Source organism: Limanda limanda, chromosome 19, assembly GCF_963576545.1.
Source record: "Limanda limanda chromosome 19, fLimLim1.1, whole genome shotgun sequence".
NCBI classification, from domain to species: Eukaryota; Metazoa; Chordata; class Actinopteri; order Pleuronectiformes; family Pleuronectidae; genus Limanda; species Limanda limanda.
The window spans coordinates 3,104,061-3,124,092 of NC_083654.1; the positions used below are offsets into that span (position 1 = coordinate 3,104,061).

The 20,032-nt window shown below is 41.1% G+C and overlaps 1 protein-coding gene across 1 annotated transcript; it reads right to left on the minus strand.

The window, feature by feature from the left end:
- Nucleotides 1–12,463: 12,463 nt before the first annotated feature.
- On the minus strand, nucleotides 12,464–18,113 carry cited4a (Cbp/p300-interacting transactivator, with Glu/Asp-rich carboxy-terminal domain, 4a). Its single transcript, XM_061092631.1, is given in 4 exon segments — nucleotides 12,464–15,697; nucleotides 17,944–17,990; nucleotides 17,993–18,070; nucleotides 18,072–18,113. Coding segments are annotated over 4 exon segments (948 nt in total). The 3' UTR covers nucleotides 12,464–14,916.
- Between the last annotated feature and the right edge of the window lie 1,919 nt (nucleotides 18,114–20,032).

The window sequence follows — 20,032 nt, forward strand, 5'->3', positions numbered from 1 at the left end:
GAACCACAATGTATATCTGACACAAACGTATTTCCAACACTTCCCAAACCCGTTAAAGTAAAAGCACTTAAGCGTTTCACTGTCTGAATCCGACTTGTATAGAAGGAAATAGATAAACCAGCAGCTCTGCTGACAGTAGCGGACACACTGCCGATTGAACAACAGACAACGGACACATAGCTGATCTGTGGAGCAACCGCAGCCTGTGAGTCCTGAGAGCTATGGAGATCGACAGTACAGACTATCAAGATGACCAGTCGTACGACGGGTTGGCGACCACTGGTATAGAACAAAGAGTCTTTCAGAATGCTGACGATCTCCTCCTTTATATTATTATCTTCTCAGTCTCTCTTCCTGCAGCCCCCTGTTTTAGAGTCATTTGGCACCAAATTCTGATGCAAACTGAACTTGACTAAAAGTGAGTTGTTTGTAAATAAAGCAGCCGGTGAGTTCCCATTACATAGCTTGCCATGAGATTGCAAAGCATAAGTTCACCTACTTGGGGGTTTTGGTAAAAGAGAGATTTAAAGATCTTTATACCACCAATTTTGCAAATATTGTATATTTATTTCAATGTGTTCATATTTACTTTACGGTACCAACTAGGCATACAATTATTCAAAGACCTGTATATTGACTAAAGTTAACTGACAAATTTGCTCTTCCCCAACACCATTCTTTACATTTACATTCACATTTACAGATCAGCAGCGTTGTTAGTAAAAGATTTCCTCAATTTCCTGTCTTACCTGCAGACACATTTCTTAAGCCATCGTCTGCTTTGAAGGAAGAAATGTCGCGTTTCTTTTCTCAGATTCACTCCCTAAGAGTATCCGAGATCCCTATTAAAGAACCTTGCTGGGGATGGAGATCCCGCAGGATCTGTGGGAAGATGCCCTTAATCAAGTACATAAATCTTCTATCCCCGCAAAGCACAGGCTAATTCAATGTCAAATTCTGCACTGCACCCATCTTATTAAGGTTAGGCTCTCGACAATGGATAAAGGTACTGAAGCAACTTGGGACAGATGCCACCAAATGCCAGCGAGCCATGCACATATGTTCTAGTATTGTCTAACCATGCAGTCCTACTGGGAAGCTCATTATCAAAGGTTACAGGGGAAATTATTGACCACAATGCCATGAATGCAATATTCGGTGTATGTCCACCTGTTGTACCGCTATCCTCCTGAGAAGCAGCCTTTACAGCCTTTAACCCCCTATTGGAACGATGCCTGGTATTGCTCAAGTGGAAATCCCCAGCTCCTACTTCATATACACTGAATGATTTGATCTTTCAGTTATTTTAGTATTAATACAGTTCATTTAATATTTTTTTGTTTTGATTTAGTTATTTGTTTTAATTCATAATAATTTATCTATTTTGTTAAAATTTTTGTAATTGTTACTCTTTTAGTTCTATGTTGGGTGTTCGTTCGTTAGTAGCATTAATCCTGTCTTTGGTGTTCTCCTTGTCCCGCTGTTACAATGAAATTGTTGATATATTTTGTATTCAAAATGTTCTATTAAAAGCGACGGGGCAATAGAGTTTGACATTTAGATTCCCTTTACTTTATTTTGGAATGGACCACTTGTTGCATCACATATACCCTTTACAAAATATCTAGTTTCCATCTCCCCACGGTCCTCTTAAAAAGTTGTTTTGATTAACATTCATTTTCAGTAGCAGGGAATTAAACATGTTTGCCTTCCAGATAAACTGTTTTTAAAGATTATAACTTGAATCTATAAATATAAAGTAGCTTTAGGTCAAGATTGAAAAGACTTATAAAGCCTACAAAAAATGCTTTGAGATAATGTATGCTGTGATTTGGCACGATGCAAATTTAATTTAATTGAATAGAATCCTCTGATAACACCACAGGGTGATGCTAGAAAAAAAGTTATGTTGGTCAATTATTACAGAGGCGTTTGTAAAATTAAAACGTAAATTAAACAATTATTTCTGACAAATAAGTCATCACTGGCATCACTGGCTAGGAATTGCATATCATTTTTTATATTTAGATTGCTTGGATCTGGAAATGAGGGTGATTACAAAGTCTTAACAGGAAAGAAACATTAGCAGTTATCGATTAAACAGGTCAGCCAAACGTTAATGGGAGAAAATATCCCTTTGCAATTATGGATGCACTCACTTAACCTCCAAACACTTTAGATAGTCTGGCTACAACTGTGTACAATGGTATCATTATAAGTACAGATACTAGACACAGTTGTTTAAATAAGAACTAAATTGAATTACATATTAGAAGCTTCTTAATTAACTTTACTGAGAAATCCGTTTGCACAAAGCCAAAATTGTACTTTGTCATCAAGGGCAGACTTGCCTCACAGACTTCTTAAAGCGACTCATCACATTAAGTAGTCTTATGTGAGCTGTTTCCCGATTGCATAATAGACCTTTCACAGCCTTGTTCAGGAATCTGGGTGGCATATTCTGAGAAAAAGAGCTTTGCCCATGGTGAATAAGTTACTTGGAAATTACTTGGAAATCCATGAATCAAGTCTGTCCTCGTGCAAGGCTCAAAATATTAAATAAACCAGAACTTTTGAGCATATCCTGATTATTCCTATCTTTGTATCTGTCTTTGACAAAAGCAGTATTGATGTGATTCATTGAGATACACAATGTAGAAACACTCATTTATAAATAACAGAGCTGTGGTTATGTACGTAACGTTATGTTCCAACCATGGCCTACTAAGCATTTTCTGTACACTGAAACTGTTGAAGTTTTTACAAGACTAAAGTTTAAAGGCACCATATTCTTATTTCATCACTCTAAACTTTTACAGTCTGTGTTGAGCTCATATTCAGTATCATCAGCCCATTGCAAACACAGATTCTCTGAGCAGATGTTGATCTACATATAAAAGTGAAATTCTCTCTCAGGCAGTTCGTGGAGTTTCCCTCCAGAAAAAGTCTTTCTGGATTCCAACTGTCAACACGCTACCACATACATTTGGTTCCCAACATCATGTGATTAACATAATTCAGTTTTGTATGCACATTTCAAGATCACCTATTGTTTATTTATATTACCCGTAGATAATATGTTCATTGGCCCCGTTCAGACCTGGTATTAACATTGACCCTGAGAGAAGTTAGTCTTTTCAGAACTGGCATGAAAATGTGTTATGAATCTAAATCCTTTGGCCACTTGTGATCGGATCTCACCTCCCTGTTTATATGCAAATAATCATGTATGATATTTGTGTTCGTGAAGACCAAATTATGTTGTTTTAACCCAGTCCAATGTCATTGAGAGAACAGTACAAGTCAATTTTAGGAACCTCTGAAAAAGCTTTAGTTTAATTTACACAATCCCAAATACATACTTTACTAACTCAAAGAACCCCATTGAGGGGATTTCTTTTTTTTTTTTTTTTTTACATATGAATGCCCTTTTCAAGTGAATGGGTAATGAAGATTGGTATCATTGTGCTGATTTATTATTGTTTAACTTGTATTCACTGAGGCGTTAAATAAAAGTATGTACATATCTGGAGAGAGGTGCTCCTACAGGTGCACTGAAACCTGCAGTTCTGTTTGTGTGTGAGTCATGGCCGCACCCGAACAAGCACTGAGTTATTAAAAAAATAATTGTGTTGTTATGTAAAGCAGACAAAACACAAGCTTCCGTCGTCTTCTCTGCTGACTCACACCACTTCTTGCATAGACAGACGATCTGTCTATCAGTCACAATGAGGATTCTGTCATTGTCACCTTCAGAGATCACCCCCACCCATACACACACAAGCACACAGACACAAACACACACACACACACACACACACACACACACACACACACACACACACACACAGTCTTCAACCCACTTTTTTCACATTTCTCTCGTCTTACCCCAACCAGTCCAGACACATGGCCACCCACGCTAAACTTGGGTTACTGTTTAGTTCTCCATAATATTGTACGGTCTCGAATTGAATGATATCCTCTGAAAACACGCCAGGGTGATGCTGGAAATTTATGGAATTATTAAAAAATTATGGGCTCAAAGGTTTTAATGTTTGGGAGTAAAGGTGCATTGGAAAAGTTCATAGTAGTCTCCTCTGTTAAACTTCTAGCAACTAGCTATTATATTGTTTACAAAGTTTACATATTAGCCTGTAAACTTTTTATATTTGTCTGTGTCTCTCTGCTTGTCTCTTTCGCTCTTCTCACAAACAAAAATGATCAAATTTATTAAGTTATTAATCTATGGTGTCCAATCATGAGTCCGGATCGTTCCATTCACTTTAACCCTGATGTCATGGCTGTGCGGGACACGTCTCGTGTGGTGTGTGGCAGGTGCTTAAATACATTAATGTTCAGATCCTATAACTTCTGATCAGTGATGGTGTTTATTGATAACGTGTAAGGGGAGCCGCAGGTCAGCTGGGGAGTGAGGAGGGAGGAAATGTGGCCGAGAAATACAGCATGCTACAACGATACCGGATTCATAAAGCATGTCTTCCCTGATCCTAAATCAGCAAAGGCAATCATTTTGCAGTAAGGTAAACCCAGAAAAAGTCAGGCTTGCTAGTCTCAAACTGAAATAAGACGTATGACATCAAAAGTCTAAAACTTTCTCAAGTGATCTGACACTACACCTTGTTGCAAATACGTGGGATATCTGGGCCTCATCTTTCTTTTGTCTTCAACGCTGATTCACCTGTGTGACTGGAGCATTGACGTGAGTCATCTCGTAAGTAAGAGTTCATGGGAATGTGGATGAGGCGGACTTTCTCAGACGGTGACACTCAAGTATAAGACTGGAGAGAAAAAACAAACGGAAAATCCTGAAATGGACTCACAGTTGCTTCAGGGCGATTAGAGTAAATGACATCTAGCTACCCAGAGCTGTTTATCGGGAAACATGCAGATACTTACATCAAAGCTTGGGAAAGGGTGCGGTTCAAGCTCTGGCCGTCATGAATCAGTGTCCTTTACAAATGTTGAATTCTTGGATATGACTTTCAGCTGTCAGTCTGTAGGCATTGGGGAGCAGAACAGGTTTCAGTGAACTATCATTAATGGGAAGAAGGTTGTGTCCTTCCACTAAACGGGTGATTATGAAATAGGCAATTTTGTTATATTTCTTTTACCTATTACATTGTTGGTGTTTTATTTAGACTCTGGTTTTAAGGTTTTAATGCCAGCTTGCAATATTGAACTCACTTTTATTCTGCATTATTATTCTGGTCTTACACGATATGTCCTTGTGTTCTAGTTTTAGTTGTTTGTTGCAAAATATTCTGTTCTGCAGCTGCTGTAGCACTTTGGCCCAAGAAAGATTTCCCTGTAGGGACAATATAATAAGTATATTTGATTTGATTTGAGAAAGGATGTTCTAATGTAAACTATTGCTTTCATTTTAACTGGATAATGTTATATAAATCAGGTTTATCATTATTAATATTATCAGTATTGTAATCAAGGCATTGTTTTATCTGTGGCCCAACTAACATAAAAAATATTAACAATGGAAAAAATCTGTACATGTATGGTAAATGAGTCACTCATTGGGATGAGACTCTGGAAAAAGATCACTCATCTCTGTAGCCAGCTCTACAGACCTTATTAACATCAAAAGCTTGTTTTCCATCCTCAACTTTACTGCTTTTGTTCAGTATGCAGACTGTATATTTAAAAAAAATGACATGACAGCTCCTCAAAGTGAAGCCAAAACATCGTGGTAGCTGCAGTATAGGTAATAAACCCTGTCTTCTCCATGTTAGCTGATGGGACATGAGCCTAACTTAAAAAACAGAGTACGTGTTAAATAAAAGGTTTCTGTCACAAAGGCATTAATCAGACCCAGGTAATGCTGGGCCTGCCTGGGCTTGTAACTGTGAGCTTGTCCTTCCTGAAAAGGCCGAGCTGATTTATGTGACGTTTTCTCTTATTTTAGATCAGTCTGACTTCTATCTGTTCATGTGAATCATCAATCCTACTCTCACGTAATGAACTGCTGTTTTCAGATTTGAACTCGCTGAGAATAATCTGATCTATTCACAAATCGGCCAAATCACACAGTTTGCTAACTTTGAACTGGCAGCTGACAGGGTAAAGTCAGTTTATTGTCCGGCACAAGTGATTCGGACATTTGCTTTCACACATACAGTTCCTCAGGGTAATTTCTACAGAAGTTCATGGTTGCAGTGCATGTGTGAAAGCAGGGATAAAATAGACTCTGCTATACCTGTGATTACTGCAGCCTCATGTGTTGGGGATCTGAAAGCCCTGGTGTCAGCAGTGCTTTAAAGTATTACCATGTCAGAACACACGTGGCACACAGAGCCTCCCTGCTGTCCCACCAGGTGGACCTGGCAGTGCCAGCCCTGCTCTGTGTCCTGGATTAGACTTGGCTGGCAGACAGAACAACGAGACTGGGGATAAGAGCTGGTTGCCTGTGCAAAACAGTCGAGGCTGACACTTGTTTGAAGTGAACCAGTTTGGTGAGTAGATGAAGGGACAGAATATTCCGATAACATGCATATGCCTTATTAATGTGTATACTATACACAGTGCGATATGACTCTTGGAATAGTGAGTTTCTGTTTCACTTTGCGGTTTATAAGTGAATCTCTTCCTACTGTTTTACTCATTGGAAACTACCAGCTGGATGAGACAGCTCTTTTGAAATGTAAGGGCTTGTTCACACCTGGTATCAACATCTGTCTCCAGTGATTTGATCACAAGTGGACAGTTGGTCAGTTCACACCTGGCATTGGGATGCATCAACACGTGTGTCCCCAGGGTTTAAGGGCTCTACAGCTCTACAATGAAATAAGATTTAACCAATCTAAAATAAGAGGAAAATTGGTATGTGGTGGTTTATCTTAATATCGTGCGGATGGTCACACACAGTGAATGTGAAACACAGAGAAGGGAAAAGGTACTTTCAGTTCATTTTGAAACACCACAGCTGAAAGAATGTGGCCACATGCGGCACAGACCTCCTCCAGAACTGGTCTGAGTAGTAGGATCTTAAATGTGCCCTAAAGCCATATCCATACTGCTAAGTTTTCATTTGAAAACAGGAGTTTCTAATGAAAACGACACAGGTCATTTGGTTGTGAAATGCAAAATTGGCTCAGATTGTATGATTCTTATTCAGTCTCCTGCACAACAGTTCTAATGTGGTAAAATAGAGAATTTAACTGTAAAATAGCTGTTAACATGTAACTCATGCCAAGTGCCGATCAGAGAGGTGCAGGAGCTGACCTGCACAGCAACAGTCTCCTGCTGCTGGCTAGATGCCTGCAAATACAAAGCATTTAGAAAGGAAGAGTGAAAGGGGCTCAGATACAGTACAACATATCGTGTCCAATTATTCAAACTGCTTTCAATATTCATGCATTGCCACTATTAAACTTTGAAGATTTAATCATCGATTTTTCAAATGCATCCCTTGCATTTTGAATACATCTATAGGAGGTCTTGTTTATATAAGTACACATGTTTTCGTCAAAACACAAGGTAGGGCTTCAACCAAGAATAATTTATTCTCACCAGTCCCTTTATACAGCCTGTTGAAGATAGGAATGTTGTGCTGTAATTCTTCTGCTGTTTTTTTTCATAAAATATTTGTATTTCTGACATGCATGTTAGACATGAAACTAGAAACAGACTGTGGTGTGTTGCAGGTCATGCCTGTGATTCTGAAAAAAACAACATAAGGGGGCGGGGGGGATCTACATAATTATTCTAGGTTATTGTTACAGCATATTGCAGGTACATTCATCCTATTCATTCATATGCAATTATTTTGTTAGTACAGAAACAGTATGACAGAAAACCTGAAGATAACCTATTATCATTTATTTTTTCCTATTGTTATTAATGGGGTGGCTGCAATAACTGCATTGTTATGAGTTTGTTGAATAGCTTTCACAATAACGTTGGTGTCCTGTTTTTATGTCACACCAGAGAAAATATGTTTGTCATAATCAACGAACATGCTACATGAAAAGCATGCAAGTGTATAATTATGCGCATGACCAGAATTAAAAACCCTAGAAAATCTCCCCTTTAACAGGAATAATTCTCTGGGCTTAGAGTCAAGAAATGGGGAAGATAGGAGAAAGGAAGGAAGAGTGGAGTCACTGGAGTCAGTTTTGGACCACAGAAGTGTAGCAGAGGAAATAAGTTATATAATTTCTAAAATTGATTGTTAATTGTCCTAAGAATCACACTGCACTAAATAAGGATGAGGCTGTACAGTGGAAGTGTGTTGCTACAGGTACTGGTAAAACAATGAAATCCAATGCCCAGCTGGATTACTGAGGGAATGTCAGCTACCCGAAACACTGCTAAAATACTCAGACAGGATTTGATAACTCTGAAAAGTTATTAGAGTTCATCCTCAGTTTAAAAGTTATAGCGTAGTTTACAAGGCACGTGGAGCTGCTGATGCTTGAGTTGCCAATGGGATGTGTCGTCGCATGACTTCGTATTTCATTGTGGCAAATGTTGAGCCAAGTTTAACTTTTTTTTCTTGACAACCCAGGAAACTGGTGAGACAGTAGTATCACTGAAATAAATAAGAATACTATCTTTTCCCTGCACTGCTCATGGAGGTCTGAACAAAGTTCTGCACACGTATCAAGCATGTAACACTATAGCGTCTGAAAACAATAAATTGTCGGCCAGCCAGGGAATTTGCGATTTCCCAATATCAACCAGATGAACTCCAAATGTCTTTCCCAACTGTAATACTTCAGAGCTTCATACAGGCAAAATCACCATGTGCCTTAAAAAGTAGGATTGGGGAGGAAGGTTGTAGGTTTCACTGTTGTAACCAACAATCAAAACAACTTCTTTTGAACTACTTGGGGACATTTGCACCACTGACTAATAGTAAGTTGTCTTGACAGTGATGACTCATGAAGGGACGTGGAGCTGGAAACTTAACACTGACTAAGCTATATCTTATTGATAGTGTTGCACCATTCACTCATTTTAATGTCTTGTGTAAGACTATCATCGGTTCCAAAAAAAGCGATGACCTATGAATATTGAGACAGGAGTCAAAGACTCATTTTCCCTCTTCCCTAGTTTTACTGAACTGAATCGAGCACAAAGGTGAAGAATAAGCCAGAGGAGAGTGAGAATCTCTGGGAGCTAGTATAGCACTATAGCCTATAACCTTCTAATGAGTTAGTGGTTGTCTCCTCTGCTACAGGCTTCATATAACCAAAGCTGTTTTCAAACATGAGCTCCAGAAAATGTCCGTACAATTAGGCCCGCCTTTCTCCGGAGTTTGGCTTTCACATAGAAGGAGATTCTGCAGCTAGATGCGTTCACAACAACCGGTCATGTCTTTAACAGACATCACCTCCTTTGGACGGTTTCAGTCTCAGCACTTCTTTTGCATTCTTTGAATCAATTTGACTCACAGTACATATTTGAAGACCACCACTGAACAGCCATATATTTAGGGTCTTGGTTCACTGATCTTTCCACATGGACCACTTTCTCAACTCGTGTACAGGAGGAATGGAGAAGGGGAAATGGCAGTGAGATATCAGAGAGCTTTAGAGAGAAGAATAGGATGGGATTAAGTGCTGTATCATCAGTGCTCCAAATTAAAGAAGTTCCGGGAGGAAATATTTCACTTGCTCATCTTAATAGCTGGAGAAAGACGTCACCCTTGACTGTGCTGTTGCTGTAATGGGTTGCTGTGAGGGGGCCTTTGAGCAACCGAATAAGACCCTGCAGGCTCTCATGATTGGTATGCTTGCAGTTAATAGGGTTATTTAGAGAGAGGATATCATCCTCCACGCCTTGCTTGAGGAAGGGGCAGAATGATACAGTTTTCTGTTTATACTTTGAAGAGAGAAACTTCTCTTCAGCTATTAAACTATCTCTGCAGGAAGATATGTGTGTGCACTTTATTAGAAGTCCATAGCCGAGCCATAATAATAAATAAGAGGTGGAGAAATGAACAACCCATCATTGTACAAGTGAAAAGTTGAATTAATTAGAAATACAGTGAATCAAGATTTTGTAGCTACAGCCTTACTTTAGTCTGGTAGTAATGTCGACCCAGTCGGACATTGATGTACAAAAGTGGGGATTACGCCACAAATAGTTGTGTAACAGAAGAGAGAGCCAGAGAGAAGTTCAACGCCCGACTTCTCTCTCACGTCCGCACAGCTGGCCACTCACAGTGTGAGTGAGTGAGAGTGTCGGATCGTCACTTTTGGAGAGTTACAGAAATGGTCGGTCACAGTCTCCTTTACTTGAGGTCAGAGTGGCAGAAGGGATCCAAAGCTATCCAACCAGCCGATGAAACAGTACAAAGAGAAGCTTAAATGTTCAATGATGTTCACAGTCTACTTTCCTGCCTGCTCTATTTGGGCTGGACAGGTAGTCTTCAGTGGGTTTATCAGGGTTTCACTGTCTGCCTGCTGCTGCTGGTGGAAATATGGCCGATGACAGCAGAGAGTGAACTGAAACTATAAAGTCGGAGACAATAAAAACCAAAAGCAATCATCTGAAAGATGTTAAAATACTCAATAAATCTGAGCAGAAGTGTTCAACACACACGTCACAACACATTTGACTCAGTGTTGATGAAAGAAATATAAGTGGAGCTTTAAATTATAGTTTCATATGATTCTGTTACATCAATGGGATCTCCAGCAACTGGATACACCCAGGTGGCCATAACAGTGGATATACCTCAACATGCTATCAGTCATTGTCATCTGCCACAACTTGCACAACAACCAGGTTGTTTCCAGTGAGGTCCGATGTGCCAGCTGCTTTAATAATAGGATTACTTTTCTCTCTTGCTGTAGATTTATTCCATTCTGAGTATTTTATAACCATCCTTAACTGCTCCCAGTACATATTTTCCCCCTAGAAAAGATAAGTGGTTTAATGCAAGACATTTAATGATATCTCCGACAGCACAGACATAATTATATTTTCTTCATTGTTCTTTACGACTGTCAAACCCCTGCACCCGTTTTCACTCATTTTGTTATATTCTCAACCCATTTCTTGGATCTCAATCATGTCTGTCTTTCCCGAATGCATGTTTTCACAGTGAGGTGAAGATGGAGTATGTCCTGTACATACATGTCCCAGATGGAGGCATCACAATGGAGGGAAGCTGTTTTATGATGAATGGCCGTAACATCCCTGACTCACTCTTGGCTGTTGTGTTCCCTCGCCTTCATCTTCGTGGAAGGTTTTCTTGTGCCTTTGTCTGCTTAAACAACACATTGTGTCTGCTGGATTACTGCAAGATGCACTCAATTTGCAAATGGAGTTTCAGAAATTGGGGCATTTCACTCACAGCAGGAAACAGGTGACAACCACAGTGCAAGAGCAGAAACCATTGGAGATATCGCAACTTTAATTCCAGCTGGTGTATGAATAAGATTTAAATATGGAGCACAACATGAAATTTAAAAGGTATGTTCTTTTTAGTGAAATCCAACAAAAATAAGCTTTTCATACCTTCTTCAACTTTTTACCTGATTGGATTGTTTGAAGTGTTTCTTTTTTTGTATTATTTTCTGTTTTCTTTTTTCCTTTTTACTCACCTTCTTTATTATTGATCTTTATTTGATTTCCATGTTCGTCGCATTGGTGGCCTGTTCACATGTTACTTAGTTATCCTATAGTGCTAAAGTACTCCTATATGTTTTATAGCGATACTGGATTTTTAGAGTTGATACTGATATTGATATGTCAGCCAAGAATAATGTTTTTACTTAAACATAAGATTGCTGTTGGGGGATTATTTGTTCTCCTAACAATCCTTTGAAAGCTGTGACTGATCGCACAAACATTGGTCACAGTTGGATCCTGTCGCTGGTTTGCCCTGCTGCATGTTTTAGTTTTCAAAGATCCATTAAGGCCGGCTCAAGGACAAAATGTTGCCTTGATGAGTAACATCATGTGAAGCAGCACTTGTATTCCAGTTCTCCGGATATGTCTTTACAGCACAGCTCATAACAATTTTAGAATTAATGAATTGAAATAGAATTCATGTTACACAAGTCTCCCCCGAGTTTTTTGTTACAGAACAGCACAGCGTTTTCATTACGCTCTTGTTCCCATGGTTTTCCACAGTTAATGTTCACATTTTCCAGGTAAACTGTATAACACACAGTGAACTAAAAAGAAAGTTGGTTCACCATCCTGTTGACAGTGTGCTGACTCACCACTATTTAGGATTTGTTGTTTGTACTTTGCTCTTGTGTTTGCTGATGGCTTTTCAAAAGAAGAAAACAGAAAACAGAATAAACCTGAGACAAGGAGGACAAATCAACCTGATCTCAAAGCCCTTGGGCTTCAAATGACTGACACAATGAGTTTATCACAACATGACAATATTATCTATGAATCGAGCCCATGTGTCATAATGTGCTGTTCTGTGACGGTGGATGGGAGTCACTGACATACGAAGAGTTGCTTCTTTAAATAAATATTTTATTTGAAAATAAATACATTTTCTTAAAATAGAATCAATAACATTACAAAAGCTTTGGGGGAATGGGAAAAGGGAGAGGAGGGGTTACCCAAATAAATGATGTGTAATTTTGGAACAAGGAGTACAATCTCACACGTTTATCTACCATCTTAAGACAAGTTCCCACAAAGTGTTGTACTGTACATTCTCAGCTGCTTTGTGGGAAAGTGGTGGCATCCCTCACGCTTGCTTTAACATGCAGTCTACTTGGTCTTAAAGCTTCACGCCCCTGCACCCAGAAACATTGGTTTACTGTATCTACACACTTGTTTGTAAATTGTTTAGGATATAATCTCTTGTCAACACATCAAAACCAGCCACTGATTAACATTTACAACTGACAGTGTTTTTTTTTAAAGTACCTTAAATGCATCTAGATCAACTTCACCTCTAGTCTACAGTACAAAGATACAATACACAAGAAGGCTGCGCTTATGGATATAGCAGGATTCAGAGGCCACCGTCTCGCTAAGGCCAAAAGGGTTTCCATTTTAACTGCGAGGCTGCGAGCTCTGTTGGGCTGCAGTTTGCCAGGCAGAAAGTAACAGAGCGGGAACTCGCTGGCACTTGTCTGCCTCTATAGCAGCGTTTCAATGCCCATTGTTTGACTGGAGAGCGAGGGAGATGGCAGATCTCCAGAGAGACAGGGACAGCAGCACAGTTGTATTGGAACAGATTAACACAGTGCACCAGCGCAGCCCTGACCCCTCCGACAGCGCCACAAATAGCATTAGGAGTGCGGGAAGTTCTCCCTCAGCTGGCCTGCAGTGGCAAAGGCAGCAGCCTTGACAAAAAAACTAATTACCAATTGCGCTAAAAAAAAAATTGAGAGAAAAGCGCCACGGAACACGTTCGTTTTATAATTATTGAGTCGCTGGAGAATGTGCAATTCGACCTCAATTAAGACAAGCGTGTGAGAACATGTAATTGAAATCTAATCAGTAGAAAAGCAGCAGAGTAAGCTAATCTATGGCAAAAACAACAACTTTGCACACTTTGTGCTCCTCGCTCTTCCTGCCTAATGAAATCAATGCCACAGGTAGCGTCAGCTTTAAATAATGATTACACTAAGTGCTGCCGGGGAGCGCAGCGTTCACATGTTGTGTCCACACACCGAAACCTCTCTCCCCTCTTCACCGAGCAGCCTCAAATCAGCTTCAGCGTACCGGCCGATGGTTTAGGGAGGACAAAGCCATTTGGTGGGTTTTAAATGCCTCACTGCACGGACCCAACACAGGCCCGCGCACAAATAACACACAAATGCATATCCTGCAATCACACACCTTTTTTTGCCCTTCCTGTTTGAGAAAAAAAAAAAAACTTCTCAGACCTGTGACCAACAGCTTCTGATAGTGTTTTTTTTGTGTTTGGCTTTTCTTGAATCTTGCACCAGGCCACAGGAATGTTGTATAAATATCTTTCTCCATTCCCAACTCTACTTGCAGTTCTACTAATTAGTAACCCAAGGTTTGCTTGCAGTGAGGAGCTAAATGTCAGAGCCATTTTCTACAAACAAAAAATATGCTGAGTTTAAACCAACACTCTAAGCAACACCCTACTTTGCCAATGATTCAATCACAGTTAAATAGCATGGAACAGATGTGATACATTTGATGATAGCAGTTTTTTTTGTTTTTTTTTATCTGAGTCAGGTGGATGAAACTGAAAGCTGAAATAATGTATTTAGCAAGTTTCACCCATCCGTTCTGAGAAAAACCTTGTCACGTCTCTCTGCAATGCTTCACAACACAACTCACTCTCCTGCTCTTTAAGGAAATGTATAGGGTTTTGTTTTTTTGTAGGAACTCTGTTTTGAAGAGCCAGCCTTCAATATACACACAAACTAAAAATCATTCTTGACTCCAAATCCCTTCATCCTTGTATGAACAAATTAGAGGTCAATCTTTTATAAATTTGTAAAACGTCTGCTACTTGTAGAAGGTGTAATGAGATTTAAAATACATTTGGAGATGTCACAGAATCTTGCAGACCCAGATGGACAGTCTTCCTAGGTTTTCTTCCCCACTTGTGTAAGTTAAGCTTACAATTATCCCAAAGCCTTGGCACTGCAGGCACAAGTGCTGAGGGGCAGATGGGTGCAGACAGAGCCCGCTGCATCCGGATGCATCTTTAGGGCTAAATACAGCAGATCTTACTGGCACCAGCTCAAAGAAGTGAAACCTGGTGCGTTTGCTGCGTTTTCTCTCATCCCATGTCTTCATCAACTCGCAGGCAAAGTCAGTGTGAAGGCGTGCTCGACACCGTCATTTACACAGACACAGATACACCCGAACAGAACAGAGAGATTGTCTCCTCTCGCTGTGCTACTGTGGCCACTCAGTCATTCTTTGGGGTGTCCAGTCCAAATAAATCAAACCGGCTTCAGGCCGCTTGGCTCAACAGCTCACCGTGCTCGGCTGCTGTTTGCACACAAAGTCCGAAATGAAGTCAAACTCGTTCTGTCCAAGGAAGAGCTCGGGCAGCTCCTGAACGCGATCCAGCCCAAACTCCAGCACCAGTGAAGTCAGAACCTCCTCGTCAATCAGATCCATGTCCATGCTATTCTGACCCAAAGGGCCGCCAATGTGCTGCATGCCCGATAGCTGGGCCTGACCCATCCGGTACTGTGCACCATTGGGCATGTGGTGTCCGTTGACCGAGCTGAGAGGGTGTCCATGATATTGAGTGTTGAGTTTCTGCAGGTGCATGCTCGCCATGAGCTGCTGGGAGGTGAGGTTACCAGGGATGTACTGCTGAGCGTGGCCACCCTGCTGATGCTGCTGCTGCGGCTGCTGCTGCTGCTGCTGTTGCTGCTGTTGCTGCTGCTGCTGCTGCTGCTGCTGCTGCTGGGGGTGCATGTGGTGGTGGTGGTGCTGCTGCTGTTGCTGTGGCCCCTGCCCATTGTACATCATGTTTCCAGACATCATCTGGTGGTGGTGGTTGGCCATTGGAGCGCCGTTCACAGGCCCGCCCATACCTCCAGGTCCCACCATGCCCGACCTCTGTCTCATGGCAGCCTCCATGTTGTTCTGAGGGTTCCTGCTGTAGTGCATCACTTGGCCGTTGGGCAGACTGCGCAGGCCAGACTGACCATTGTGCTGTGGAGGTCCGTTCATGCCCATCCTGAAGCTGTGGCTCATGGGCATCATCATGTGTTCGGCCATGGTCGCTCTGTCACTATAGAAATTTATGAAAATAGAAGACATTAAATTAGATTTTAAATGCTGCCACTAGTCATTACAACCTCAATAAGATTAAAATATCTGCAATTTACAGGGCTATTAAGAAGTAGGCCTACTACTGCTGCAGTGTGAGTGTGAGCCTTCTGCATTGTGTGGCTTCGGAGGGAACTTTCAAAAGTGATGGATTCTATATTTTAAGATGAAGTCACAATTTCTATTTATTTTTTCCTCAAGATATGCAGGAATACAACATGGTCAAAATGTATTTTCACATCAAGACAGTTATCCATATTCAAAATGTCCAGTTTGTCCCACGCAGCTATAGACTACTGCAACAGGACACTTCAACTAAGTAGAGCAGGGACATCCACTCAAATAAGACTGACTCATCTGCAACTGGTGTTGTGTTTCATGTCAGAGCATAAGCCTGATATTTGCAGATTGCTGGGTAGTTAGCAGTGGAACAACTACAAGAGTTTATTTTCTCAAAATAATAAAGTGTCGTCGACAAACATACAACATGAGTGCAAATCAGTGTGTCAGCAATACACGGACGGCTGTCGTTACAAAAGACAACAAAGGACCCATTTATTGTGCAACACCGATAGCTGATTACAAAACAGACGTTGTTCTGATTGTTCTTTCTAGATCAGTCGGAGGAGCACGCGCACAGTCGGTGCTCTTGAAGCGTCGGTGCCGCACGAACAAGTGTGACACAACCGATTGGAAGGGACAGGACGTCCACACAGGGCCTCATGCACCCCTGATGACGAAAGCACCATCACGCTGAACCTCACGTCAGCACAACACAACTCAACACTGTCTAATCAGAGCAAACAATGCTCTGATGATTCAATTCTTTACACTTTCCACACTTATCTCTAAACCACACCTACCAAAACATATTCCATAACATGTAATTATCCTGATGACGTCCTCTCAACCAAGATGATGTCATCAGCATTATCTCAGACTGGGCTTGAGACTTGGTGTGTGTCTGTGCGTGTGTGAGTGTAAAGTAATTAGACAACGTCTGCCTTACAAACAGCAGGACCGAGGTTAACAGATACAAGAGTCCAGGAACACAAAATAATATTATCCAGCTGCATTATGGGAGATGTAGGATCCAGTGTTTCTAGGTTTGAGCCACTCAAGGAACAAAAAGTCGGTATATCTCAGTCTCAGCTGCTCCCATCAAAACTGTTGTTTCTTTAATATGTTTCTGCTGAGTCTCACAATTTTATAGCAGCGTTTTACTAAATCTCTTAGAAAACTACTCTTTCTATCAGAGCTTCTCTTTCGGGAAGCTTCTCCGTCAATAAAAAAGACTCATGTCAAACCTCCAAAATTACACCATCAGTGAATTACCACTGAATAACACAGGACAAGGGAGGGCAGCAATACCCTTGCAGCCAAAAGGACGCAGAGGAATGCTCCTCCAGACCACACACACACCTCCCCCCTCTCTCTCTCTCTCTCTCTCTCTCTCTCCTTCAACACTCATCCACCTAACTCTGTCTTCACACAGTCATTACAAAAGATCTTCAATTAAGATTGCCCACAGATGACCAGCAGAACGAGCCCATGCTGACGCTGTAAACTGCTGACAAGGTTATTGGCCTGTTAAAAATGGTTAACATTATTTTTTATAAGCTGCCCCTGGATGGGGGTGATCATAAAAAAACGCATCCACAGTGAGGCACCCAATGAATGTGTCTCTGAAAAGCAAAGAGACGTCGGGTTATTAAAAATAAAAGCCTTTACCCTAAATAACTGCTGATGCCCCTGGCTGCTTGTAGACACACAGCCCTGGTAGTGCTGATAAAACAAGACACTTTCCTCAATGGCCTCAATCCTCCTTAGAATATTCCGCTTCTCTGCTACTCACTACAGGCGATCGCAGAGCTGGGTTATCATTCAGACAAATGTCACTTTGTGAATACACAGTCTGAAAGGGGGGGGGGGGTGCACTAACTGCTGGCATTATTACACAAGCATGTTTCACCATTTGACTTAATCTTAAGAGAATTTCGCGTTATTCGAAGCCATGGAACCCATGCAAAACCCCATTCTGAGACGAAGCAAGTCCACGCACTGTGTCAAGGTGAAACGAGATGGATAGATCTCCTTTCCAATCGCGTTGCCGTGTTCGTGTTTTTTATTCATTCGGTCTGCAAAGGGGTTGGGGGGGGGGGGGGGGTAAAGTACCTGTCTCAGAAGAGAACAGAAGAGGACACCTACCCGATGCGTGGAGGCAGAATCCGAGCGGAGAAGTTGGATCGGTGCCGGCGGGGTTTGTTGCTCCAGCTGATGCTCCGGCTACATGCAGCCCTGCGGTGGATTCAAACTCTGCGGGGTCTCGACCAGTGAGAGGAGTTTGTTTTCTGGTTCAACTGAGGGATTATATACATGTATAAAGCACACACAGCGAGAGAGAGAGAGAGGAGGAGGGATAGAGAGAGAGAGAGAGAGATAGGGAGAGAGAGAGGGAGAGGAGGAGCTACCGGCCTCTTCGTCTCCTTTGTTGCCATTGGTCCTTCCCCCTTAATCACTGAGCAAAGAAACGCTCACGAACTACCTCCACTGATCCAGCGGAGCAGCACAGTGTGTGCGTGTGTGTGTGCGCGTTTGTGTGTGTGTGTGTGCGCGTGTGTGTGTGTGTGCGTGTGCGTGTGCATGCTGGAGAGATTTCACCGCCGCCTGCCTTCATTACCCTTCCACTATTATCCCTAATGATCCCTACTCTCTTAACTGAAAGCTTTCTGTTTAAACAGCAGCAGGGAGGGATCCTTCAGTCCTGCAGCATGAGCCACTTCTGCTGCAGAGAACCAACCATTGTGACAAGGCATTTGACTGCACACAGCCACACACTGCATGTGGAGCTGTTTGGAATACATGCTGCTGGATGGATCTGTGTAATTATATATGTAGGAAGACATGCAGCTGTAGGCTATTAGACATATCCCTAAAAAAATAAGAAGTCTCCCACATAGCAGAATTGTGTTGGTCCAGATTTGCCCTCACATTGCCACACGGCCCTCATGCCGCATGGAATTATGGCGCTTGGGCGCTCCACTCCTATCTGCCGGATCTGGGCCACAAGAAGGCCATAGCAATACCGCATGTCAACCAAAGGTGGCTGGAATTTGTTTTGTGCTATTTGGGCCATTATTACCATTTACCACATGGACCACTTTAAGTTCACATCTAGATTTTTCCTAGAGCACCGCATGTTCACCAAAAAAAGGCCCACAATTTGTTTTGTGATATTTTTACCCCATTTGCTATTTTATAAGTCTATAACTTTAGGTTCACATAAATTTTGTCTGGACTACAAGAAGGCCAGAGGAGCTGCATCATTACCTGAAGGGGCCCACGTCCGTATGCTATCCGGGCATCATTCTCTCATTTATGCAACAGCAGATGTTTTAGAAAATATGAGTCATATATCAACCCTTTCTCCAAAAGTATGTATAATTTGCAACAATATACATTTTATTTGTAACATACTCTAAAATGGTTGGAACAACAGAGAATAGAGTTACGAGCGCAGCTAAAACATAATTATAGTTATAAAATGTGCAATATGTTCATACTGTATATGTGGAAACAATTACAAAAAAGTATTGAGCTATATTTCCCCCAACAAAATATCCACTAGTGGCAAGTGAAGCAAGATAACATATGTTAATGTTAATGTTTGGCATCTTAAAGCACTCATTTAAGTTCCATAGACTGTATATAAAGATGGATGACATTTATTCGCTCCCTCCTACCATCCAGAAATGAATGTCCCACCGATTTATTATTATTATTGTTATTATTATTATATTTTTGTGGGCAGCTAACAACATCTGACATGTCATTTAATTGTTATGGTCAAAATGATCAGACTGGCTTTCTAAAGCTGCTGCTGTAAATGGAATAGAGGGCGAAAACATTGAGCATGTAGAATGAAGATACTCATAAATGTATGCAGGTCAGGAACGGTGTATGGGAAACCTTATGTAACAAAGACTGGCTGAACAGCTAACACACAGACTGTATCTCACAGCAGATTAGAGTGCATGCCCTTAAATATCATGTTTAAGGTCCTCCATGAGATAACTTAAAATGTTGAATTTATGTTAAAAATTTGGATCACTTGAACAATGTCTTATATTATTATTGCATGTAACACTGCGAATAAATGTGTTTTTCAACCTGGCTAAAGGATGAAGACCCAGTGGGTCCTTGACCCTTAATGTTCCAAAGCATGATTTTAGTAAGTGAAACAAACAAGATGAAAATACAACTTAATGGCAATTTACATTTTTCTCACTCACTGGAG